Genomic DNA, 24778 nt, shown 5'->3' with positions numbered 1-24778 from the left:
AGAACCAACAGGGGTGTCTTTGTGCTGCAGAGGCGCACAGACCAGTTCCGGAGCTCGGCCGGGTTCCAGGGAGCCCTCCTGGAATCCTTGCCCCCAACTGACTTGCTTCCTGCTTTTGGGGAGGACCCGGGCCAGCCGCATTTCCTTGGGTTGGGGGCTTTCCTGTAGGGTCCCAGGGGTTGTTCCTAACCCTTGGGTGGCTGGGGCAGACCCAGGCCCGGAGCATGCAACTACAGAGAGAATGCCTCACGAGGGTCCTGTCTGCAGAATGCATCCATTTAATGGAAGTTTCCAGCACTGAGCGTGCAAACCTGTCAGCAACAGTCAGAGGAACCGAGGCGATGCCCAGAGTCCCTCCCTTGATAAGGAGAAGTGCCCGTCCCGGAGACGTAGGCTGGCAGCCCAGCAGCTGCATTGTGCTTCGGATTTCTCGTTTAAAAGGGCGTCAGATGGTGTGGCTGCAAAACTTCAGCATAAAAATAGAGGAAAAGGCAGTCGTCTGAGTCTCTTCCACAAAGTCACGGGCCGCGGGATCCCCAGTGCGTGGCAGGTCCCCGCCCTGACGCTTCTCCAGAGCCCGGACTGTTGCGTCCAGGGGCTTGGCCAAGCTGAAGACCCTCTTGCTTTCCATTTCCTTCTCAAGTGATTGCACAGGGGACCCGGGCGAGAAGGGCGGCGCCCCACCCTGCGGCTTGTCCAAGAGCCACGGGCAAGACTGGCCCACGGCTGTGGCAACACGGCGAGTTCGGGCTGCAGCGCCACTCCCCTGTCGTGGTGTGAGCCCCTGGCCCAGGCCCCGGCCCGGTCCACCCCAGCCTCACCCTGTGGTCCGCCGTGGCCAGATCCGCTCACGAGTTGCGGTGCGTTTGTGCGAAGGGTCAGAGTGGTATAGATTCGTAAAAAGAGGTTAAAAAGGCTTCCCGCCGGCGTCCGGCGGTGCCCAGGGCAGCCCCAGCCCTCACCCGGCTAAGGTCCGCTCCCTCTGGCCCAGTCCCAGGAGCATCTCGGGGTCCGGCGCCAGGCAGGGCGCTGCACTCATGCATCACGGGCTTGCAGACTCTGCAAGGTGATCAGAGCTGCGTCTCGTCCCGCGTCTCGGGGTTGCAGGAGGCCAGCTTGTTGCTGCAGCTGCTCTTTCGGCTCTGGGAGCTGCTGGCCACGTGAGCCAGGGGGTCGGAGCGGATGAGATATCTGTGGGGAGGGCGGAGGGCCCTGGCATCAGGATCTGCCCAGGAGGCCAGGCTGGACGCCTGCGTGGGTGCACAGTGCCAGTCCACGTGGCGAAGGGCAGGTGTCTACACTTGCTTGGGGTCGCGGTACTTACACGATGTCGTTGGGCTCCAGCCGCGTGTCGGGTGGGGGGTTGATGAGCACGTAGGAGAGGGTGTTCTGGTGGTCGTTCATCTCATCTGGGGGGAGACAGGGCCCAGTGGGTGGTCACCCCTCAGCCCCTGCCCACCTCTGCTCCGCTGGGCCCCGAGGAGCTGGCAGCCCCGGTCAGCTGCAGAATCCTCCTGGCCATAGGGCTGTCCCACCCGAGCCCCGTCCTGGGGAACCCAGCCTGGCTGGTCCTCCCTGACCCACGTGGGCCTCAGCCCAGCACTGCACGGGCAGGGAGCAGCCACCATCTCTGCCCGTCCCCGTAGCTTGTTTAGCTGAATCACCAGCATCTTAGGAGATGGTGACCCTGGATGTGGAGCACACCTGTGCACATCTACCCAGCTCCACGTGTGCATACACCAGCACACGGCACACCTGCACACACACCCAGCCCAGGCTCATTCACCCCTCCCCCCAGCACCCCTGCCCCATGCAGGCCACCCCCAATCCTCTTCTCAGCTGTCGACCTTGGACTTGCCTCTGTTCCCCAAAACCTGTCCGGCAGCATCAGCCCAGAGTCCAACTGGCTCACCCTGCCAGAGGTCCCCTCGGGCACACACAGGGCCCGGCCACTGCCCCCCACGGGTACAGCCAGCCCAGTGTCTGGCTATCGGGGTGTCCCTGGGATGTGACCCACAGGGGTGTGAACCAGTTTTGGAGAAACCCTGGTCACCGCACAGATGTCTCTTTGGCCAACTGTGGGGTCAGGCTGGCCACTGTCCCGCAGTGACCCTGCGCTCAGTGAGTGGCAGGAGGCGGACGGCTGGTGGCCTCAGTTTACACATCTGGGAATGCCTAGAGGCACCTCCTGACCCAGGACTGGGCATTGGTGGGGACGGCCCTGGGCGACCTCTGCCCCGGCTCCTCCCACCTCCTCTCTGCACGGTCCCTCCCGTCTGGGGAGGGCTCCCTGGCCACGGGGTCAGGGACTCAGGGAGGTGGGGCAGCAGCTCACTTCCCTGAACTGGCGAGTTCAGGGCCGAATCTGCCTCTGGATTCGGGACCCCACGGCATGCTTCAGAGGACAGCTATGGGTGGGGGTGGGTGCAGGCCGACCGGGGGGCGGAGCTTACAGACATCCCTGGTGCAGGCTCGCGTCCCCGCCCGGGAAGGGGACGGCCTGACCCCCGCCCCTCCCACCGCGCGGGGTCACCAGCGGGCTTGGCTCACGGAGGCGGTGCATGTCCAGGGAGGGCGGCACAGAGCGGGGCTGGGGCAGCTGGGGCAGCGGAGGGCGGGCGGGAGCGGGAGGCTTTGGGGGACCCTGCACCCCTGAGCACAGCCACCAAGAACAAGGAAAACAAGAGAGGCTGGCACGGGACGGGGCCACCCGTCCATCTCACCTGGGGGCGGGGCCGCAGAGGGCGGGCGTGGCCCCTGCCTCACTGGACCCTCCCTACCCGGCCTGGGCCCTGCCTCTGCCGGGGGCGGACGGGCCATGGGCATTCCCAGCCCAAGCCGGGCCCAGCTTTGTGCTTCTGGGGGCGCTGGGCTGAGAGGTGGCCGGGGGAGGCACATGTGGTCCGACTGTAGCACCTGGGGACTGGGTGACCCACGAGGCCCTGACCCCAACTTCCCAGACAGGGCGGCCTCCCCATGCCTGCTGTGCTCCGAGGAGGGCCTGGTGTGGGGCCAGGGGCTGGCCCATGACCAAGGGCAGAGCCCTCCTGCCTCCGCACCTGGCATTCCAGCCTCCGTGGGGGCTCCTCCCTGGACCCACAGACCAGACTCTCGCCAGCCCCTGGGGGTCCACACCACTCCTCTGGAGCCCCTGCCCGAGGACTGTGAACTGGGGGCAGCTGGACGCCTCTCCCCAGGGGTGGCCGTGTGGAAGGGGCTGTGTCTACATGTCACGGCTGAGGGTGTCTCCTCCCTCATCTGCACGTAGTTGGATGGGGGAGCCTTGTGGTGGTGTCCCCCTGGGGGACCGCCCTGAAGCCCCCTGGGAGCAGCCTCTCCTCTGGTTTTAGGTCCTGGCCCAGGCACCTCTCTACGTCCACACACCAGGGGGAGGGGCTCAGTAAACACCACCCAGTGACCCTGTGGGTGCGGCCACCCCACCTGCGGGCCTTGGCGAGAAGTAGGGGTGCAGCCCTCCCGCTTGTGGCAGCCCCAGGCTCGGACTCGCACTGGCCTAGTAGGGGGTCTGCTGCGAACGCGGTCGTGGGTGCAAGTGAGGAAAAGCGCAGGGACCCGGGGTGGGGGGTGGGTGGGTCAGGGGTCTGCCTCCTGTGCCTCCCCACAGGTCCCCCGCGGTACACCCCGGAGCTTCTCAATCCTGGGTCTTGTCTGCCCCGGCCGTCCTCAGAAACCGGCCCACCTGAGCTAACACCCACCTGGGCTCAGAAAGCCTGCACAGCTCTGAGCCTGGGGAGCGCCCAGGTAAAGAAGGGGTCCCGGCATTGAGGTCTGGGGCCTAGACTCTGCTCTGACCTCTGCTGGGGTCTTGGGGAGGGTCTGGGGCCTGCGGGGTGTCTTCTTGGAAGATACAGGTGTCCAAGCAGCACCTGAGCGCCTGGATGAGAACGTGGTACAATCAGGCTTTGCCTCAACTGAAGAGGCCCCCCCTCATGAAGCCCCAGCTGGGGTGTGGAGGTCAACCGTCCACCTGGCTTGGGTGGCCCTTGAAGGCTCAGGGTGCTGCAGACCCCAAGGCCCCAGGCGCCAGCTCAGGTCTCACTGTGCTCCACCACGCTGGGGGCGCGGGTGCCCTGGCCTGGGGTGCTCCATGCCAGTGCTTCTCGAGAGCTGGGTGGGCTCCCAGGGGCCGGCCGGTGGCTGCCTGCATATCCAGGGCAGGGCCTATCTCAGACAACAAAGTGGGCAGAAGGGTTGGGGTGCAGGAGGCCGTCCTGAAGTCAGCAGTCGGTGGGGAGAAAGTTAGGGTCCCTGCAGGGGTGTGGCCTGGGAGCTCGTGGGGCCCTGCCTGCAGGGACCCTCTCTCGTGTCTCGCCCTGTCTGCCTGCCTGGCCGGGGTGGGCGGCCACCGGGTGGACCATCGGGAAGGGTTGGCACGCCCCCTATGCCAGACTCCGGCCGCCAGAGCAGAATTACCTTGCAAATATCCCAGGTTTACCCGATTCATGACATCACTGGCTGTTAAATTTGCTACATCCTCTACAGAACACACAGGAAGAGGGACAGACAGAAACAGAGAGAGAGATTGAGGTCAGCAAGCAGCGTGGAGGAGGCGGCCGGCATAGCGGGGGGGCGGGAGGTGCACACAGTCTGTCCCAGAAGAGAAGTCGGCTCTTTGTCTGCCAAGCTCTGGTGGGGGCGGGCGGGGGGCGGGGAGGCCCAGGGGAGCCCTGAGGGGCAGGGGCCTGCTCTGGGGCTCAGCTGGGCTGGAGTATCCTTCTGCCAGGGTGTGACATGGGGCCGTGAAACGGGACCCCCACTGGGAGCCTGCGCAACCAGCATACTGCCGGGATGGGGGTGATAGCACCCGCCGAGGAAAAGGGCACAGAGTGGGCAAGGTACACAGAGCAGCAGGGGTGTGGCCGGGAGGGGCTGGCGGCTCTCCTTGGGCGGCTCTCCTTGGGCGGCTCTCCTTGGGCAGCTCTGAGTGAAGCCGGAAGCTGCTTGGTCCCACTTGGAGGGACTTGAGGGCCCCTGACCCAGGAGGTGAGCAGCAGGTGGCGGGGTGGGGGGAGTGGGTGCCCAGAAAAATACAGCCAGGCCCGGGGTGTGGTGGGGGGCAGAGTCCCCCAGAGACAGAGCCTAGCGGAGGTCAGAGTCTCCACCCAGCCTGGGCTGTGGATGAGGCCAGGCTGCAGTGGGAGGGGTGGGGGGCTTGGGCCCCTTTCAGCCCCATCAACAGAGGCAACATCTCTGGAGTGAGAGAGGGGCAGGCTAGTCTCCTCTGGCCCAGCCGGGGACCCCAACCCTGTTCACGGTCAGGGTCACAAACTTTTCCCCGAATCAAGCTAAGGAGAAAATCTGCCGGTGACAACAAACGCCCTGGCGGCGTCGCCCTTAAGTTGCGGGAATGGGATGGCCTTGTCCCAGGAGCAGTGGTGGAGTGTCCTGGTGCTGGGTCCCCTGACCTGACCTGCCCCTGCCCCGCGCGAGTTTCGGGGAGGGGTGTCCAGGGCTCTGGGGTGTCCCTGCCACGCCCCTGTTCCTATCCTCAGGGGAAGATGATGGGTTCCTGTGTTCCTGATTCCGGCAGGACCGGCTGGAGGTGGCTAACCTGCCCCCTGGCTGAGGCCAGTGCCTTTGGCGCCCAGCTAGACCGTCCCCACCCACAGCCACGTCCTCCAGGATGGCTGCCTACTGGCTCAGCCGGGCGGGCCTTTTTTCTACAGATGTGGAAACTGAGGCCCCAGAGCAGAGGGTGAATGAACCCTTCCTTACGGGGCTTGGCGCTGGATCTAGGGGAGCCCCACCTCCCCACACGGGCCAGGAATGCAGACAGACGCCCTGCCCCTTACCGTAGCCAGTGGTGGGCAGCCCCAGGTGCTTCATGCGGTTCTTGACCAGCTCTGAGAGCTCCTGCCGCTCCGAGCGCCGGTACAGGCTGAGCCGCTGTTGGCTGATCCACTCGGCAGCCGCCTTCCCCACGTGCCGGGAGCCCTTGCGGCTCAGCCTCCGCGCCCACGGGAGGCTCTTGCGCCGCAGGAGCGAGTGCTCGGCTGGGTCGCCGCCCGCCGTGTGCCGGCCGTGGGTGCTGCCGCCGCCCGTGCCGGCCCGCGCACCCCAGGGCCCCTTTGCCTCCCGAGTGTCCTCACAGTCCTCCACACTCACCGAGACCTGGGACTGGCCGGGGAGGAAGGGTGAGGCCTGGGAGGGGAAGGGGGTCCGAGGACTTGGGGGGAAAGGGATGGGGAAGGGGTGCTGGGCAGAGGACCGGGGAGACCCACGGGGCAGCTGGGGCGATGGGGAGGACAGTCACAGTTCTGGGGGGACCCCAGGCCCTTCCTCTCTTAGGTGGAAGTCCCTTCCTCTCCCCCAACCCTGGCTCAGGCCCGTCCCTGACTTGCTGGTGAGAGGTGGGCCTCCCTCCACCTCTCTGGGGCTGCGTGTTCTGACTTTGCTACAGCGGGGTGGGGGGGCACCCCCTCTAGGAGACTCAGTTTCCTCACCTTGGGGGCAGGAGAGAATAGGGGCAGCTCGATAGTGGGCTGGGACGCGCAGGGCCTTGGAAGGCTTGGTGGGTGATGTGGGGGCCTGGGGCGGGGTGGAAGTGGGGACGGACAGGGGGAGGAAGGGGTACCTGCCAGGATGGGGGCCGTGCCCTGAGGAGCAGACGGCCTGGGGAGAGGGGAGCCTGGGCTTCCCACCCTGGCCTCAGTTTCCCCATCTGCACGGGGGAGGAGGGTGATGCTAGGAGTCCTCTCTGAGCTGCACCTTGGCTGGCGCCACCTGGGGACTTGCTTCCTGACTGCCCCCCCCAAGGCCTGGGTGGGGCTGGGCTCAGGCACTCCCGTGGGCATGAAGGGACCACTCACCTGGGCCCTGAGGTCATGGGGCTGCAAAGGAAACCAGAGCCGTCTGGGTACCTGTGGGGCTCCTGCCCTGACCCCAGAGGCTGCCTGAGCCCGCATGGGCTCACAACTTGTGGGCAGGCCGCCTTGCGCAGTCCCGGCGGCAGCACGGGCGCCCCTCGGTGGTCTCCCCTCCCCCAAAGCCCCCCAAGGAACCACGTGGGAGCCTGTGAACCTGACCCCAAAAGGGCTCGGATCCCCAGGTCCCCCGCTCCGCACCTCGGTGGAGAATACGTGGCACTGGGTCCTGTAGATGCCGATGGGGATCTCGGCGCTGGAGGAGCACAGCTTCTGGAAGAGGCGGCCATAGGTGCGAATCCACAGGTCGTCCTCCGAGATCTTCATCTGCAACGCAGAGCCTGGGCTGGACCTCGCGCCGCAAAGCCGGAGCTCGCCTCCCCGGCAGGGCGCGGCTGCCCAGCCTGGCCCGCCACAAGCCCCGCCCCTCCACCTGCCCGGGCCCCACCCCTCCACCCCGGCCCCACCCACCCCTCCACCCGACCACGCCCCTCTGGCCCCGCCCCGCCCCCGCCTCCGGCCCAGGCACTTACTGCACAGAGGTAGCCGGAGCCCGGCGTGGTGTCCAAGCCCAGCAGCAGCCTGGTGATGGGGATCATGTAGTCCTTCACGAAGGACTGGAGGAGAGGGGCCGCAGTGAGGCCGGTGTTGTGGGCAGTTTCACACCCCCTGGCGGGACATGCCCGCTGGGCACCCACGGTGTCCCCTGCACAGTGTGCCAGCAGACGGAGCAGGGCGGCCTTTCCTGGCCGTGGTAGCTCGCCTGGTCACGAGCCTTAGGTCAGAAGGGATCAGAAACCCAAAGGCTGCTAGGAGTGACCCTAGGCCAGCACCCTCCTGGGAGGAAATGATGGTGATGCTCAGGGGTGAACCCCTGTGGCTCTCGGGCAGGGACGGGGCCCAGAGCCACTCTGTGCCACCGGTCTCCTGGGGACCCAGGGTAGACGTGGCTCAGGACCGGACGTCGGCCAGGCCCCGCGCTGACCTGATACAGCAGTGTGTCCAGCATGCTGATGCTGAAGACGCGGCCGGCGGCGAAGGGCAGGCGGAACATGAAGGCCAGGTTGGAGCCATTCTCACGCTCCCTCTGCAAGACAGGGGGGTTCAGATGGGCTGGTGCCCACAGCCACAGCCACACGGGGCAGGCAGCCCAGGGCGTGTGTGCAAGGGGTGTGTGCACGCGTGCACACGTGTGGGGTGAGTGTATGAACACGGGCCAGCAGATGCCCCCACACAGAGGCCAAGCACCTGGCTACGTGTCCCCCAGACACAGGGGGCTGGAGCCAGGAGTAAGGACTCGGGGCTCTGCTGGCGAGAGCCAGGGGCCGGTGCTGAGGTTACTGCCAAGCCGCTGCTGCCCTGGACCCTTGACACTCGTAGCAACTTATCCTGGGGCTCGTGTCCTGTGAGTGAGGTGGCGAGGACAGCAAGGCGTGCGCGTGAGCAGTGACGTGTGGGTCACGGCTCCTGCCTCCCCTGTGAGCACGGCGTCGCAAGGCTCCACGCAGGTTCCTTAGACCCGCAGCTCAGAACCACACTGTTCCTTTCTCATGGTATCTGACTTCGCAAGTCCGATCGGATATGTGGGGCTGGAGTCAGGTGTCGCAGGGCTCCTGCCGGTGACCCCCCCCCCCAGGAGACTCCTTTCCTGCGCCTTTCCCAGTTTCTAGAAGCCAACCACAGCCCTGGCCCCTTCCTCCACCTCCAGGGCTGGCAGGCTGACCTCTGGCCTCCCTCTTGCAAGGACCCTGGTGATGGCATGGGGCCCCAGGGCGAATCAGGGCCTCCTCCATCTCAGCATCCTTCAGAGAATCGTGTTCCCCACTCCGTGCTGGTTCTGGGACGCGGACTCTTTGGGCGCGTGTCTCTACTGCATGAGGTTGGCCTACAGCTGAGGGGTGGCTCTGAGCCCGGGAAGTCGTCCTTCCCTCTGGACCAGAACACGCTCCACACAGACATAAGGTGGGACGCAGGAGCCCTCCCGGGGCCTTCCCCTGGGGCTGCTTCCTGCTGTGGCAGCTTCCTCCTGCAAGCTCGGCTGGTGGCTGGGGGCAGACAAACACTGGGGCAGCAGGCCTCACCTCTGTCCCTCCCCACCAGCACGGAGCCCAAGGGCGCGCTGGCACGTGGGTGTCCAAGAGGGAAACAGTGTGTCAGTTGTGAGCTGCACTTTGCAGTCCCAGAAAGAATGAATCATGGACAAGCCCTGGAATCTGACCTGCGTGGCCTGCTGACTCCAGGCTGCACGCTCCCGCTGCACGCTATGAGGACAAATGGGGAGATTCCCAAGAGTGTTAAAGCTGTCAGTTTTCCCTTCACTCAGAACAGTGAATGGTTTGTGAAGAAAAGACCGAGGGCGGGTCCAGGGAGCCTGTGGATGGAGGAAGGCTTGATGATTCCATGGCTTCATGCTGCCTGTTCTGTAGCGGCCACGGAGGGACTGGGGGCCGTAGCCCAAGTTCCAAGGTCATAGGTCACAGCGAGACACAGGAACACACATGGACGAGCCCTCCTGAGAACCACGTGGCTGGAGGGAGCAGGGGTAGGACTGAATGGGTGGGCTGGGCCCTGGCCGACGTCACTGTCACAGGGACCGAGGCTATTGAAACGATGATGCCACCAGGAACCCGAGTCTGGGGATGGGGTAGGGAGTGGGGTGGGCAGCGGCCCGGCCTCTGGGAGACCTTCCTGAGAACCTCCAGGGAGGCGCATTCGCCACCCTCCACACCTTCCTGAATCCCCCCTGCCCTAGTGCCACTTCGATCTCGGAGAAGCACGTTGATCTGAATGCCAGAGGCATTTCCGATGTTCCTGCAGTTTCGGCTCGGGAAACAGGACTCGCCTCGGGAAACAGGACTCGCCTCATCCAGGTCGTACGTACAGCGTGATGCCACGTCCCCACCCCGTCCTCTGTGGAATCTTCTGTGTGCACAGGTCGGGGGAGGCACTGGCTCTGACCATCTCTCCAGAGGGGATGGATCACGTGGCTCTGTGCCCTTCTGTCCTCAGCCCCCAGGCACTGCACACGCCTGGCCCTGCCCAGCGTATCCATCGGCATGGCCTTCAACCCTGGGCTGCAGCCTCCCGAGGCCACACGTGCTCACTTGCTGACTTCTCTCCCCGTCACAAAACCAGAGGACGAGGTGGGGAGTGGGCTGCCCCTGCCCCTGCCCCTGGAGGTGATGCTGCAGGGGAAGGTGGAAGGTGGAATGGTGATGCCTGCCACAGAGGGCGGGGTAGGCGTGGACTTGTGGTGTCTGCCGTGGAAGGGCAGTGTCTGCTGACGGACCTACTTCAAGCCCACCTGCTGAACAGGTGGGGGTGCGAGACCCATGGGGAACTGGTGGCATGTGAGGACCAGCGCCAGAATGTCAGCCTTGACCCCGGTTCTGTGCTGGTCATCCTGCCCGAACCGGGTCAGACTGGCCCGAGCACCTGGACACAGTCCCGGCCAGGGCTGCTTCTGATACTCACAGTCCCAGCTTTGAGCAGATGGAGGATCAGCTCACGGGCCGCTAGGAAGTGGCTCTGAGTGGGCTCCAGTGGGCTGTCGTGTGGGGCAGGGGCAGGGGCAGGACGGCCCAAGCTCCTTGGCTGCTGACTGAGGCCTCCGGCCACCGACCAAGGGGCTCCGGGGCCACCATGGGCCTCCTGGCAAAATGCGCTTCCATTGTCCACCTGGGTTCTGGGCAGGTGGACCTCTCGCGCTACCCCTCTGTCTGCTTTTGGGGCCAGGCCTGGCCTGGTGTGGGGTCAGCCATGCAGATGCAAGCTGCCCCCCAACCAGGACCTCAGTCTGGGCTCGCAGGGAGTGGTCACTGCCCCCGACTTCATTGGCTGGCGCTCCTCAGTAGAGGCCCAGCTGCTTCCTGGTCTCACCTGGGGCCACCTGAGTGTGGCCTTGCCTCTCAGTGGAGGGCAGGGCTACACTGACCCAGACTGGGGGCTGGGGAGGGCCTGGGGTCCACGAACATGCCAGGGCGGCACCACCAGACCCTGGCGGGTCCCCATGCCCCCCGGGCCCCACACCTGACCCCGCTGACGCCCTTCGTGGAGCTGAGCAGAAAGCTGGTTCCAGCTCTGCCTCTGAGCCACTGTGTGACCCGAGGCAAACGCTCCCCTCTCTGATCCCCATGCCCTCGTCTGTACCGGGATGAACACGTCCCTGCTGGTGGCTGACAGAACGGACACGGCTCAGATGTGGGTGTGCTGCCAGGGCTGGTGTCACCCGGGTTAGTAATTTCTGGCCTAACGAGCAGCCTTGGCCACACACAAGGCCAGGCTGGACCTTGCCTTAGGAGGACCCTAAAGTCTCTGGGCTGCATGCTCGAGAGCCTCATGCTGGGGCTAGCACCCCGCTGGAGGAGGGCAGGCACCCAAGCCCTCCAGGCCTGGTGCAGGCCCTCAGCTGGGCAAAGTCAGAAGGGACAGTTCACGTGGGGGCAGGTGGGGAAGGGGTGGTTCAAGAGGGGCCACTCACCTTCTCCAGTTTGGAGAGAGCTAGAGAGTAGCTGTCCTTGGCGCGAAACTGCATGAACCGCATGTTGGATGGGTGGGTGAGCTCGGTGGTGATGCTGAGACTGGGGAAGAGCCTGGGGGGGTGGTAGGTAGTCCTGGTCATGGACGTGGGGAGGCGGCTCGGTGGGGGGGCCCCGGACACTGACGTGGGGGGAGCTCAGGGTGGCCCCGGTGTCTCACCGGAACATGGTCTGCACGTTGACGATGGTCTTGGCGTCAGCCATGTAGTCCTCCTCGGCGCTCATGGTGCTCTCCTTGTCCACCACCACCAGGTTGTCCGCGTAGATGATGCCGCACTGCAGCAGGCTGTCCAGGCTGCGGGGAGAGGCCCTTGGGTGCGGCCTCCCCCGCTCAGCCCTGGGTGCCCGCCCGGGGAGGATGGGAGCGGGGGGCGGGGGTCCTCCTGCCAAGAGGCGCCTTACTTGTCCACGGAGCCCTCCATGTAGTAGACCATGGGAAAGCAGCAGATGGCCTCTAGGAAGTGGTGGTCGGGCCTGTGGGCACAGCAGGTCCTGCAGGTATCCACCCGGCTCTGCCCCCAGTCTCCACCCTTACACTGGCTCTGACCTGGGTGGAGCAGGGGCCCCAGGACCGCAACGGCTTGGCCCAGGGTGGCCTTTCCCTGAGGGGAAACCAAGGCCCCGGGAGGCAGGACAGCTGAGACTGGCCCCTGAGCTCTGTGCTGGAAGGCCTCTGGGGGGTAGAGGTGCTGGGGGTGCGCCCTGGGGGAGGTTCATGGTCATGGGGAGGATGATGGAGCACCACCAGGGTATGGGAAGAGGCAGGCGGGGCGGGGCCGCTCCCCCAACTCCCCGCTGAAGGTAAGGGCACCTGTGCCCTGCCCTCTGCCCCTCACTTGTTGTCCAGCAGCAGCACAATGGGGTTGAGCTCCCGGCGAGGCCGGTAGTAGGCGCGCAGCGGCACGATGAAGTTGTACAGCCCGTTGCCCGCTGTCTCTGCTGAGACGATGATCAGCTTGTTCTTGAAGCCGTAGGCCTTGGCGTCTTCGTAGCTGTTGTGCTTGCAGCCCTGGATGGGGAGAACACTGGAATCAACCCATGGAGGGGGAGGGAGGGTGCTCCAGGGAAGCCTGAGGCCAAATGGTACCTGGTGTCACTGGGGCTACAGGCCAGCCACCCACCATACCCCGTAGAGCATGAGCTGGAGCCCTGCCGGGGCGGGAAGGGAGGTGTCTGTGCGAGCTTGTGGCCTTAGCAGATGCAGACACATCTGTGTCTGCGTGGACACATTTGTGTTTGTGCACATTTTGTCTTGTGTGTACACATTCTGTAATGTGTGCATGTGTGTACACGTTTTATATGTGTGTGCACATTTCTTATGCATATAACATTCTCTTGTATGTGCACACATCTTGTGTGTATACACATTCTCTCATGTGTGTATACACATTTTGTGTGTATACACATTTTGTGTGTGCATGTTTTGTCATGTGTGTACACATTCTGTAGTGTGTGCATGTGTATACATACATTGTCATGTGTATACACATTCCATAGCGTGTGCATGTGTGTATACATTTTGTGTGCACGTTCTGCCATGTGTGTAAATGTTCTGTAGTGTGTGCATATGTATGTGTGTACGTTTTGTCACGTGTGTACATTCTGTCGTGTGTGCATGTGTACATGTTTTGTGTGTGCACACGTTTTGTCATATGTGTATACATTCTGTCGAGTGGTGTGCGCACGTTTTGTGTGTGTGCGCATTTTGTCATGTGTACACATTTTGTGTGTGTGTGCACATTTTGTGTGTGTGCGCGCATTTTGTGTGTGTGCACATTCTGTCATGTGTACACATTCTGTCGTGTGTGCATGTATACATGTTTTGTGTGTGCACACGTTTCGTCATATGTGTATACATTCTGTAGAGTGGTGTGTACACGTTCTGTGTATGTGTGCACATTTTGTCGTGTGTGTGTACATTTTGTGTGTGTACATTCTGTCGTGTGTGTACACATTTTGTGTGTGCGTGCGCACATTCTGTCGTGTGTGCACATTCTTCTGTGCATGTGTGTACACATTTTGTGTGTGTGTGTACATATTTTTTTTGTGTGTGCACATTCTGTCGTGTGTGTACGCATTTTTTGTGTGTATGCACATTCTGTCGTGTGTGTGTGTACACATTTTGTGTGTGTGTGTACACATTTTGTGTGTGTGTGTACGCATTTTTTGTGTGTGTGCACATTCTGTCGTGTGTGCACATTCTGCCGTGTGTGTGCCCACTCCCCAGCTCTCCGCGGAGAGGCCCAGGTGCAGGGCAGCAGTGAGCACCCCAGCTCCCCATCTTGTTTCTAAACGTGGTCTCCACTAACAGGAGTCAGGTTTCTTGGAGCAGCACCCAGTTCCAGGACTGGAGTAGGAACAAGAATCGGGGGCACTGTTAGTTCAGAAGCACAGACATCTTCACAGACCAGGAGGCACGTCGGAAAGACCTGGAGGCCCCATCAGCAAAACCAGAAAAGTATGAGTGTCAAAACCAGCAGGATCCGCACAGAAAGCCGATGCTGCAGTAATGCACAGCGGGTTTACTCTCTGAGTGAAATAGTGAGTCCACACTGATGTACACAAATGGCTAAGAAAGGGGAAGAACCTCCTCGTGGGAAAAAGTGGACACAAACATGGAAGGAACTGGAATCTGCGATCCATCAACTGCAGAGGAAACGCATCAGGGGGTCGGTGACGAGCAGCTTATGTACCCGGTCCCCATGTGTCTCCCCACAGTGACGTCCTGACTGCAAAGGTGAAGCCGTACTTCCTCCAGGGAGACCAGGTGTGGACCTGAACCATGTGCTCTAAGGCAGCATTGCAGGGAGGCCTCTCAGAGGATGTGGCACCTCTGGGGGGAGCAGCCCCCGCCCTGTGCAAAGGCTGAGTTGCCCCCCTTCAGGGATGCTCCACCAAATCGATGGCTGCTGCACTTCCCAAATACAGGAGAGACCCAGGGGAGGTGGGGGCGAGGAGCCTCGGGATGGAGGGAGGCAGGCATGATGGGCATGCAGAGGTGGGTCAGGACTGGCTCTGGCCAGAAGGGCAGCTGGACTTTGGGCTGCAGGTCCAACACACACATCCTGGTCCTGGTAAGTGGACTGTGGTCAGGAGAGGCACACCCTCACCTCAGACACGCATGCAGATGCAGGAGAGAGGGAATGCACCCCCCCTCAGCAGAAATAGACACTTGGGAGGTGGACTTGAGTCAGGATGTCCTCAGGGTCCCTGCTGCCCCCCCCAACAGAAATAGACACTCCAGAGGTGGACTTGAGTCAGGATGTCCTCAGGGTCCCTGCTGCCTCCCCATCTTTTCTGTGACCCACCTTGTCCAGCCGCAGGCAGCAGAAGGGGGCTTTCACGGGCAGGAGGTGGCACAGGGTGGGGGAGCTGCCAATGTAGGGTGAGTTGGGGGGGTAGCCCTTCACATACCTGGAGGGGTGGGAGAGACAGGAATCTCAGACATGTGCCCCGCGCCCTGGGCGGCCACATGGGGGCGCCAGGCCTCGCAGACCAGACTGGGCTGGGGCACTCAGAGCCTCCCCAACGCCCCTCCCGCCCAGGAAGCCCCAGGACCCCTATGTTCAACCCCTGGGCAGGAAGGAGGGCTGTGACCAGGACCTGTGTCTGTTCCCTGGAGATCGGAGGGGATTCCATGCAATGCACACACAAACACACACATGAGCTCACACAGGCCTGGGAGCCACGGAAGAACCTTAAGGGGTTCCCCTACCCTGGTGTTCCCAGTACCCCAACACCGGGGCAGATGCTGGCCCTTGGCCCCTGTTCTACTGGCGGCCAGGCTGCGCTGGTTGCCCCACAGGCTGCCCCCCACCTTCCGGCTGTCCCCTCAGTGCCCAGTGCAGACATGTGGGCTGGTAGGCCGCCAGGCCACCTGGAGAGGGGCTGGCCTTCTGCTCAGCCTCCAGTTGGCTTAAGGGAGGCAGCGTCAGAGGCCGGTCTGCCACCTGCTCCAAGTGTGCAGGGGCCCTGCAGAGCCCCCTTGATCTTGGAGCCGGTCCCCAGCAGCCTGTCTTTAAAGTGTGCTGACTCCACCCCAGGGACAGAGGCGGGAGCAGAGAGTGGCCGCAGCACACTGACAGCCAGCAGGGAGGGACGGGCCGCGCAGGCCTGTGGCTGGCCGTGGCCCTGGGGTCAGGTGCTGCCTATCTGTTCGGGATGAGGCCAAGTGGCTGAGACTCCAGGACACACTGGGGTCTTCTCCGTCTCATAATCTTAGAGGAAGATCTGGACTCAAACCCAGGGCAGCAGGACAGCTCAGCATGGGCCAGTAGTCTCCAGGCCTGGATGGCACCTCACCCAGGGCTCTGCAGACCGTGCTGAGTGCAGACACCTCAGTCAAGTAGGCCATGGTACTAAGGTCTGGCTGCCCGCCCAGAATGCGAGGTTGAGGAGGACAAGGGGTAAGGGTGGGTATAGCACAGCCTTCCTGCCCAGGAGCTGGGTCCCCAGATTCTACTTGCCAAGCAAGGTCTCCGCGGATCCAGGACCAGTGCTGGCCGGCCACCTCTTCCTGGGCACCAGGCACTCACGTGCTGTACCTCCCCCTCTCTCGTGAAAAGCGTCTATCCTCCCCCCACCCTAAGACACTCACTCCACCACGGACAGCCCCTCGTCATCCGACGGCGTCATCTCGTCCTCTGACTGGTCACTCAGCAGGTCGCAAGGCAGCAGGGTCGAGCTGTCAGCCACCTCCAGCACGGGCGCGATGCTGGGTCTCCGGCTGCCGGAGCCGTTCTCCGTGGGGAGCGCCAGCTTGCTGCCCCCGCCGCCCCCGGCGCTCTGTGTGGGCCGGCACTCTGTGTTCTGAAGGTCCATGGCCACTGTCCCTGGAACAGAGCGGCTGGACTTGGCTGGCAGCCCCTTCCGGGCCTGTCCTGGGGGTGAGGGTTCCCTCCCAGTGACCCTGGGACGACAATCTGAGTGATGTCCCCACAGGAAGGCAGGGATGCTCCCTCCCCACCCCAACCCCCGCCAGATCCCAGATCGATGTGTAAACTGAGGCCCAGAGAGAGGGGACTTGCCCAGGGTTACGTGCAGGCCTGAGGACTGGGGTCTCCGGGTGGGGCCCCTGCCCTCTTGCCCAGCCGGGAGCGGGCGCCCGGCCTCACCCATGGAGGCGATGATGCTGTGCACGGGCAGGCGGGACGAGCCCTCGTACAGCCCCTGCCCCGCGAAGCCCTTCCTCTTCTGCTTTTCCTCCTGCTTGAAGATGAAGGCCGAGTTCTCCTCCTTGGTGATGTTGATGTAGAAGCAGGTGTCGGAGGCCGCCAGGATGTGCCGCGGGCCCGGGTTCAGCAGGATGCTCTTGTTGTCCTCGCGCTTCAGGCCCATGAGGCACACGCCGTACCTGGGCGGATGGACGGACGGACGGGGGTGGACCCCAGAGCTGCCCCTCTCGGGCTCCTCGTGGGTGTCGGGACCTCTTCCCGCTGGATCCGAAGAACCACCGAGGGCAGCCTCAGGGCGAGGTGCCGGGGGCGTGGGTCTCACGCTGAGTGGGCGAGGCGTCCGGCCCCGAGGCCCCGCCCGCCCACCCGACGGCGGGCGCGGTCCCGCCCACTTCCGCCTCCGAGCCCCGCCCAGCGCCCCACCCTCCCGGGCCTGGCCAGGGTGCGAGGGGGCCATACTTTTTGTGCGCGTGGAAGGCGGCGTAGGTGAAACTCTTGCCCTCGTACTCGCGGAAGAACTTGCTGTCCCCCATGCGCACGTGGTAGACCTCGTTGCCTGAGCAGCGTCCGTACATGCGCTGCCACTGCTCCGGCGAGTCCTGGCCTTCCCTGCGCGGGCAGGACGTCACCCCCAGCATTGCCCCGCCTGGCCTGGCTGCTTCCAGGCTTCCAGGGTGGGTGGAAGCCAACGTGACCCCTGACCCCGTCCCTCCCCGTCTGTCGGAGACTAGACCCGGGGGTGGCCTTTTGGGTTCCTCTGCCAGTTTTAAAGAGCTGTGAACGTAATGGTCCGGCTTTTAGGGGGCGTCAAAAGGTTTCAGAATCAAGACTGGCCTCTGGCCTGTGGGTCCTTCCTACGTCTGCTTGGTCCTTCCCCGAGGGCCGCCCAGGCCCTCCAAGGAGCCAAGGCCATCTGTTGGGGCCCCCACATCCCAGCCTGGTCTTCCTAGAGAGAAGATGGCACCCCTCCTCTGTCCCAGGGCAGCCCCTCACCTCCGGCTCTATCTGGGACCCCAGCTCAGGTGCCGAACACCAACGCGCCTTCTCCCACAGGCCAAGCCCCCATCGCTGTTTCTAGACTTCGTGTCTCTCCTAGCCCCACCCCCCACTAGGCCCTCTGCTCCATGGAGGGCCCCGCCTGTGATTCCCTGCAGCCCCCAGACCGACCCCAGCTCCCACTCCTCGCATTGCAAGGCACCTACTGCTTCCCAGCTGGGTCCTCCCGGGTCACCACCCCCTCCCATCACAGGCTCCTCAACACATCCCTGGCCCCCAGTGTCTGCTCCTCTCCCTGGCAGCACACTGCGTGCCACGTGGTGGTCCCGGGGCGGAACTCACTGGCCACGGGACGTGTGCACCAGCAGGGTGATGAGGGTGGACGTGGCCGGGCAGATGCAGTTGAGGGCCAGCATGGCGTACTTGCACTCCTCCTCGCATACCACGTGCTCTGCGGGCAGGAGGGTCAGGGTCACTGTGCGGCTCTCACTGTCCCCCACGGTAGGCGTCCCCTTGTCTCCCTAGAAGGCTCCCTCCAGCACCCCACCTTCCCAAGCCTGTTAATTCTCCTGGCTCTTTCGTGCTTGTTTCCCCGGCGTGACCGAGAGCTCCAGGGCTGGGGGTGGGGGGAGGGAGCTGGCATAGATATGCTCACCTTAGAGGTGCTCATCAGACGGTGTTCCTGCCCCTCCCTCGCCCTTGGCCCCTGCCCTCACTGACCCCCAGGCTCTCAAGTGCAGCACCTGCGTGGGCTCTGCCTTAACCCCACCCTCAGCCCCAGCATGCTCCCCTTGGAGCACATGGGCGCCCCCATCCTGGCCAAATGTACCTGCAAACTTGACATGAAACTTGTTCTCAGGCTTGAGGATCTGGACGTAGAGGGGGCAGTTTGGAGCGAAGTCCTTCACGGCCCAGGCGCGCAGGATGGTCTGGTGGTCCTGAGCAGGGAGGCCACCGTCACTGCTGAGGGCAGCTAGCAGGCTGGGGGAGGGGCTCTGCCCCGGGCACCTGCCCCCTCTGGCTGGCGGGCAGCTGGGGGAGCAGCGGCCGGGGGGCACTCACCGCCGCAGTGCGGTCCACCTCGTTCCGGCTGCTTAGAATAAAGCAGGCCTCCCCATTGTCCATCCTGCAAAGCACCAGGTCTGAGCACCACAGGACCGGCCGTCCCTGTCTGGGCCGTCAGGACCCCGCCTCACTCTGACTAGCCCTGGACGGGCTGAGGATGGGCCCCCACACACCCAGGGTGGGGCTGGGGCACAGAAGGGGGTGCACTTGGTGGCAGAGATGCTGGACTCCGCCTGCAGTCCTGTCCCCTCCTGGGACAGGCTGACCGGGATCTGGGGATGGCCAGGTCTGCTCCCCTCATGCCCCGCCCCCAGCCCCTGGCTGCAGAAAGGGCGTCTGAGAAATGGCCCACTTGCCCCAGGGGAGGGAGGCCTGTTGCCTCCCATCCCATCACCCTCCACCCCTTACTCGTCCCTGTCGGGCCCTTGATTCCTGGGTTCAGGAGATGGGGGGATGGGGGCTCTGGCTACCCGGGCTCCTGCCGCCTTGGTCTCCATACCATGCACATTTCACCGTTTCACCACAAAGGTTACATCAGGCTCTGTGATAAAATGGTGATGGGTGGCGGGGGGATGGGGGACCCTCCGGGGGTGGGCCGGGTGTCTCAGAATGTGCTGCAGCAGATTCTGGAAAGTTCTGTTCACAACTCAGTCTCCTTACCTCAAGTCACCCTGCCACCTCGTCTTTAGAAGAATATCCACCCACAGACTCAGCTTCCCACCCGAGGTGCAGCAGTAGCAGCCCTGCCTCGCCCCCAGACAAACAGCCAGGCAGGTGGGAGAGGAGCTGGTGGGCTTGCCCGGAGGCTGTGCGGGGGTCAGTGAGGCTGGCCTGGGCGGGTAGCAGGCACAAAGCTGGAGCTGCCGCCCGGCTGATGGCCCCTCCTGGCCGGCGCAGTGGCCGCCACTTAGGCTGGCTGGCGCGGGACTGCACCCTCCCCGCAACTGGCGCTCACTTGGCACGCATGAGGTCTTGATCCTTGAGCGCGGAGCCCTGGAGGTAGATGACCCGCTGGGACCACAGGGGGATCTGCAGGACCCTGCGAACCTGGATGTCCATCTCCGTGGGGCACAGGATGACGACGTAATAGTCCTGCAGGTAGGGCACCGTCAGCCCCCTGGCAAGCTCGCGGGCGCCCTGCCCACCCTGCCTTCCTACTGTTTTCACCTCCCTATAGCCTCTCGGGACCCCCAGCCTTCTCTGTGATGGCAGGAAGGAAAGGCAGGACGCCACAGACCCACCCCCACAATGTGGGAGACCTTCCAGACTCCACCCCACAGGCAGGGAAACCGAGGCCCAGAGGGCTCAGAGGGTTCTGGGTCCGGATGGGGCTGTGGGCAGGGCCTCATGGGCAGCGGGGTGGGGCCATGGGCGTGGCCTCAGCGCAGCCGTGGGTGGGACCGTGGGCGGGGCTTCACCTGCAGCCGTGGATGCGCGTAGAACTCGTTCAGAAAGTCCATGAGCAGGTCGATCTTGAGGGAGCTCACGCACAGGATCACATGCTTCTCCGTCTGAGCCCGGTGGCGGCTGTAGTTGCCCCCCGACTTCTGCCGCTCCATCCACAGGTAGACGAGTTCCTCAAACTGCAGGTAGAGCGTGTGAGCGCCAGGTGACCTGGGGCTCCAGGAACTGCGACAGCACAGGGCAGGGCAAGGAGGCTGGTAGTCAGCCTCTGCCGGGCATGAAGGGTAGAGACCAGAGCAGGCCAGAGCAGGCCAGAGGAGGCAGGGCGAGGATGGAGCCCCGTCCCAACCATGTCTCGGAAGGCTGCGGATGTCTGCAGCACAGGTAGCCCAAGGGGCCACGTGGGGGCTGAGTGGGGTAGCAGATATGTGGCAGGTCCAGCTCCCAGCCCCAGATGGCCAACTGACTGTTAGTGGATGCTAAAGCGTGTACTCTGGACATCCAGGTAACCACGTGACCTTTGGGTCTCTGCCCACATCTGAGACACATTTGGAGAAACCTGGACACATCTTAGGGAATTCTCAGCCACAGAATTAGGGGCCCAGACTCCCCATGTGGAAGGAACACTTCGAGTACCGTGGTTCTGAGCCCAAGTCAAGGTTGTGGGTGATTCGAGGCAGCAGCCTGCGTCTACCCTGACCCACACCTCCTGACTGTGACCTTTGGGTGTTGGGAACCGTTTTTAAAAATAGGACAATGACAGAGACATAAAGGTGGGCGGGGTGAAGGGGACACCAGGGCCCCGCGGAGCTCTCCGCGGTGCTGACTTGCCCAGGGCCTCCCTCTGCAGTCTGATTCCATGTCTGTAGGTCACAGCCGGGTGCCATGAAACCCTCTGTTTTCATCTCAAGCACTGAGGTCGTTCAATTTTCCCACATGATTTAAAATCAGTGCCAGCAGCCACCCCCTCTCATGCTCACCTGTTCTGGTTGATGTACTATATCTAGGTTGAGATCATCTCACTGAATTTATTGAGTACCTATTAGGTTCTAGTAACAAGACCCTGTGGCCTTGAAGCACAGAACTGGGTCCTGCTGGGAGGGGCCAGAGACCCCAGGGTGATCCTTGAAACCTGTGCAGGGTCGGGGCTCTGACGGCAGACACTTGGGTTCCAGCCCCACGTGTCAAGGTGCACAGCTCATCTGCAAAATGGCCCAACATCTCCTGCCTCCCAGGGCTGCGGTGAGGGGCAGATGGCCTAGCTGTAGGGGATCCAACAATGACCCCTGAAATCCTGTTCACCCAGAACCTTTGAATGTGACCTTATGTGGAAATAGGGTCTTTGCGAATGTAATGCATTAAGATGAGATCAGACAGAATTAGTGAAGTGAAAGTTGCTCAGTCACATCCGACTCTTTGCGACCCCATGGACTATACAATCCATGGAATTCTCCAGGGCAGAATACAGGAGTGGGTAGCCTTTCCCTTCTCCAGGGGACCTTCCCAACCCAGGGATTGAACCCAGGAATCAAACTGGGGTCTCCTGCATTGCAGGGGGATTCTTGACCACCGAGCCACTGGAGAAGCCCGTAAGAGAGTAGATTCCTGTGGTTCAAGCCCTCACCCTTCATTTGTGAGGTGCTTTGTTCCAACAGCTACAGGAAGCACGACATGACAACTCAGCCCCGAGTGGGGAGGATGTTGTCAGCTGTTGTCACTGTTACTCTGGGAGGGACATTTACCGGTGGGCGTTTTCACTGTCATCATCTCTAAGGAACTAACTGGTGAACGTGGTTTAAGGAAGAATGAAGGACAGGGGCTTCCCTGGTGATCCAGTGGCTAAGACTCCAAGCTCCCAGTGCAAGGGGCCTGGGTTTGATCCTGGGTCAGGGAACTAGATCCTGCGTGCCACAACGGAAGATCCTGCATGTCACAATGAAGATCGAAGAGCCCACGTGCCCAGTGCAGCCAAATAAAGAAATAGTAAATTAAAAAAAAAAAGAAGAATGCCGGATAGTAACTGGGACCATCCTTTTTCATCACTGATAGAGGGTGACACTGGCTTTCCTGGCAGGTACACTGTGCTCTGGATTGGGGGAAGTGGGGAGGAGAGGGTGTCAGCTGGGGCTAGGGTTCTGAGCTATAGGGTGAGGGTGGGAATGGGGGTGAGGAGTTGAGCTCAAGGTCAGCAGAGGACCCCCTGGGTGAACTGGGCCCCGTTATAGCCACAGTTAGGTGCCTCCGCTGCCCCCATCCCTCCAAACCCCAAGTGTCCACCAGAAGGTCTGGCTCCCCATAGTCTGTCCTGATCCTTCCCTGGACCTTTTCGTGCCCTCTTAAGGGCTGCAGGGGGCAGTGCGTACAGCTGCCTGGCCCCCGCTCTGGGCCTCTATCTTTTATCTAAACACAGGTGGGGTCCCGCACTGCCCCCATAGTGCTCAGCTGGCAGATCGGCCTTGGTGACAGGTGACAGGAGACAGGAACCAGCTGTGTGCCACATGGTCCTCGCAGCTGCTGCTGCACCGGCTGAGGACTCCTGATTCCCAGCCTGCCGGAGACCCTGGCAGCCCCTCCCTCTCCACAGTCAGCAAAGGTCCTGGGGAGCCATTTGAGAGTGCCACTCCCCACCCTGTCCTGACGCAGCAGCCTCACTGATTACAGACCCACCCACCCACCCACGCACCGCAGGAAGCCATATCCCAGGCCCGCACTGGCTCTGCTCCTGGGCGGGGCTCACCTGCAGCGGGAGCACCACCAGGGCCACGCAGATCATGATGACCACAAGCAGCTGGGACGGCCAGATCTTGGGCGTCACGTCCCCATAGCCCACAGTGGAGAAGGTGACGATGCAGAAGTAGAAGGACGTCAGGAGGGACAGATTGTCACCTGCACGCTCCAGGTGCTGGATGCCGCAGGTCCTAGACCCAGGGAGGGGTGGCGGTGGGACCTCGGCCACCTGGATCCTGGAGTGAGGCTCTGCCTGCCCGCGGCTGCTTGTCATTCATCACCTGCACGGCCCCCAGCCTGGGCCTGAGTCCAGCTGGGTGCTTCCCGACCCCGGCCCACAGAGCAGGCATGCCCAGCACATCCCCTCTACCCGGCCTTCCTTTCTGGCCCCGAGGCTCCTTTGAGGCCCTTGGAAAATCGGCCTTGAGAGTGGACATAGCACTACGTGGGCTCAGTGTGAGCTTGAGGTCCGACGGGGCTGATGTGGCCGCCCAGGCTGTGAGCCCTGCCTGCCACCCACCTCAAAACCTCATCCTTACCCAGAGGTCAGATGGCATGGGGCACACGCAGCCCCCTGGCCAGCACAGAGCTGGACAGTCCTCTTTCCCACTCCCGTGGCCCCACGTCCTGTCCCCAGGCTGGGAGGTGCTGCTGGCAGGGCCTGGGGGGCCCACAGTGCACACACAGGGCAGCACACAGGGACCCTCCCCAGGGTAGACGCGCTGGCTGTGGGGAGGGGGTGGGCTGAATCACCCTGGAGTTTCCCACCCTGCAGACACCCCAGCCTGTTCCACTAAGGTCTGTGTGGGTTTTTTTTGGCCGGGGGGAGGGAGGGTAGGAGGCTCGTGGCCTTGGGGCCTCCCCTGTCCTGGCCTGGGGCAGGCATGCAGGGGGACGGCGTCTCCCCTCCAGGCCCCCTACCTCTCACTCCGGTGGCTCCCAGACCTTATTCTCAGCTGGGCCTTGAGCCCAGGGTCCCCACCCGACTGAGAGCCAGTGCATCTCCCCACGCCATGTCCTGGACCCTGGAGGAGCTGGACTTGGATAGCTCTGGTCTGGAACGTGGGCTCCGAGCTGCCTCCTGACCCTCCGTCCTGATCGGGCTGCCTCCCACCACCCTGAGGCCCGCCTGGCCTCTTGGATGCAGGGGACCGGCTCTCCCTGGGACGGGCAGGCAGCCGCCTATGGGGACTCACCCCGTGAAGACCAGACACAGCAGGGTGCAGAAGAGGATGAGGACCTGATTGAACATGGCCGACTGCGAGCGCAGGATGGCGCGGTGGAAGTCGTTCTGCGGGACGGGACGTGGCGCTCAGCCTGGATGGGATGGAGCCCAGGGCCCTTCCCGCCGCAGGTCCCGGACACACACAGGTGAGCGAGCAGGGGAAGGGCTCCATCTGACCTTAGCTCTCTCACTCCCCGCCATGTATAGGCCAGAGGCCGTGACCTCAGCCCCGACCCCTCCCTTTGCAGCTGGGATGGGGGTGAGCCAAGGCCTGGGCTGGTGGGTGTGTGTGGGGGTGCCCTGGGAGGAAACGGTCCTTGCTCAGCACAGGGGCTGCCCGTGACCCTGGGTCTTGGGACCCACCCACTCTCACGTGCACGTTCACCCTCTACCTCCCCCAGCCATGATTCTGGGGGTCAGGGACAGGCCTGGGTGACTGTCCCCGGGACATCAGGGATGGGGCTCGGGGTCAGGAAGGAGGTGTGGGGGCATCTCGTGGTGACAGACACGTGTGTCCGCCGGTCACCCTGGCCTCCTGGGCACCAAGGGGAGCGGGCCAGCTCCCATGGGCTGGGACCAGGGTGTGGCAAGCTGTGCCCGGGGCCCTGGGGAACCTCACGGAGGTGAGGCAGTGGTGGGGTTGGGGGGTGGGGGGGGCTTACGATCATGTTCTCCAGGGCGTGCTTGGCCAGCCAGCAGTTCAGAAACACGGGGATGAACAGGTTCCGCAGCGGCGGCCAAAATATCTGCAGAGGAGACGGGTCA

The 24778-nt window shown here is 63.1% G+C and overlaps 1 protein-coding gene across 14 annotated transcripts in view; it reads right to left on the bottom strand.

Moving 5' to 3' along the window:
- Nucleotides 1-258: 258 nt before the first annotated feature.
- Nucleotides 259-24778, bottom strand: part of KCNT1 (potassium sodium-activated channel subfamily T member 1) — a 72421-nt gene continuing 47901 nt past the window's right edge. For 5 of the 14 annotated variants that reach the window (XM_081590597.1, XM_081590607.1, XM_081590610.1 and 2 more), the window contains 23 exons: nucleotides 24676-24759; nucleotides 23985-24079; nucleotides 22799-22979; nucleotides 20076-20240; nucleotides 19613-19749; nucleotides 18655-18718; nucleotides 18422-18530; nucleotides 17935-18043; nucleotides 17056-17205; nucleotides 16537-16775; nucleotides 16020-16254; nucleotides 14731-14836; nucleotides 12259-12431; nucleotides 11825-11896; nucleotides 11583-11717; nucleotides 11365-11476; nucleotides 7870-7971; nucleotides 7418-7501; nucleotides 7086-7211; nucleotides 5814-6162; nucleotides 4435-4497; nucleotides 1325-1409; nucleotides 259-1191 (listed from right to left, as the gene is read on the bottom strand). In XM_081590597.1, coding sequence (XP_081446723.1) covers nucleotides 1071-1191; nucleotides 1325-1409; nucleotides 4435-4497; nucleotides 5814-6162; nucleotides 7086-7211; nucleotides 7418-7501; nucleotides 7870-7971; nucleotides 11365-11476; nucleotides 11583-11717; nucleotides 11825-11896; nucleotides 12259-12431; nucleotides 14731-14836; nucleotides 16020-16254; nucleotides 16537-16775; nucleotides 17056-17205; nucleotides 17935-18043; nucleotides 18422-18530; nucleotides 18655-18718; nucleotides 19613-19749; nucleotides 20076-20240; nucleotides 22799-22979; nucleotides 23985-24079; nucleotides 24676-24759 — 3096 coding nt within the window. In that variant the 3' untranslated portion in view covers nucleotides 259-1070. Of the gene's footprint in view, nucleotides 1192-1324; nucleotides 1410-4434; nucleotides 4498-5813; nucleotides 6163-6830; nucleotides 6852-7085; nucleotides 7212-7417; nucleotides 7502-7869; nucleotides 7972-11364; nucleotides 11477-11582; nucleotides 11718-11824; nucleotides 11897-12258; nucleotides 12432-14730; nucleotides 14837-16019; nucleotides 16255-16536; nucleotides 16776-17055; nucleotides 17206-17934; nucleotides 18044-18421; nucleotides 18531-18654; nucleotides 18719-19612; nucleotides 19750-20075; nucleotides 20241-22798; nucleotides 22980-23984; nucleotides 24080-24675; nucleotides 24760-24778 lie in introns of all 14 variants that reach the window. The other 9 variants (XM_081590604.1, XM_081590606.1, XM_081590598.1 and 6 more) reach the window with 8 other exon arrangements.

Source organism: Giraffa tippelskirchi, chromosome 4 (genome assembly GCF_054371585.1).
Source record: "Giraffa tippelskirchi isolate mGirTip1 chromosome 4, T2T-mGirTip1v1.2.pri, whole genome shotgun sequence".
NCBI lineage: Eukaryota > Metazoa > Chordata > Mammalia > Artiodactyla > Giraffidae > Giraffa > Giraffa tippelskirchi.
Note: the sequence above shows the minus strand (reverse complement) of the source record. Positions and strands in the feature narration are given on the sequence as shown.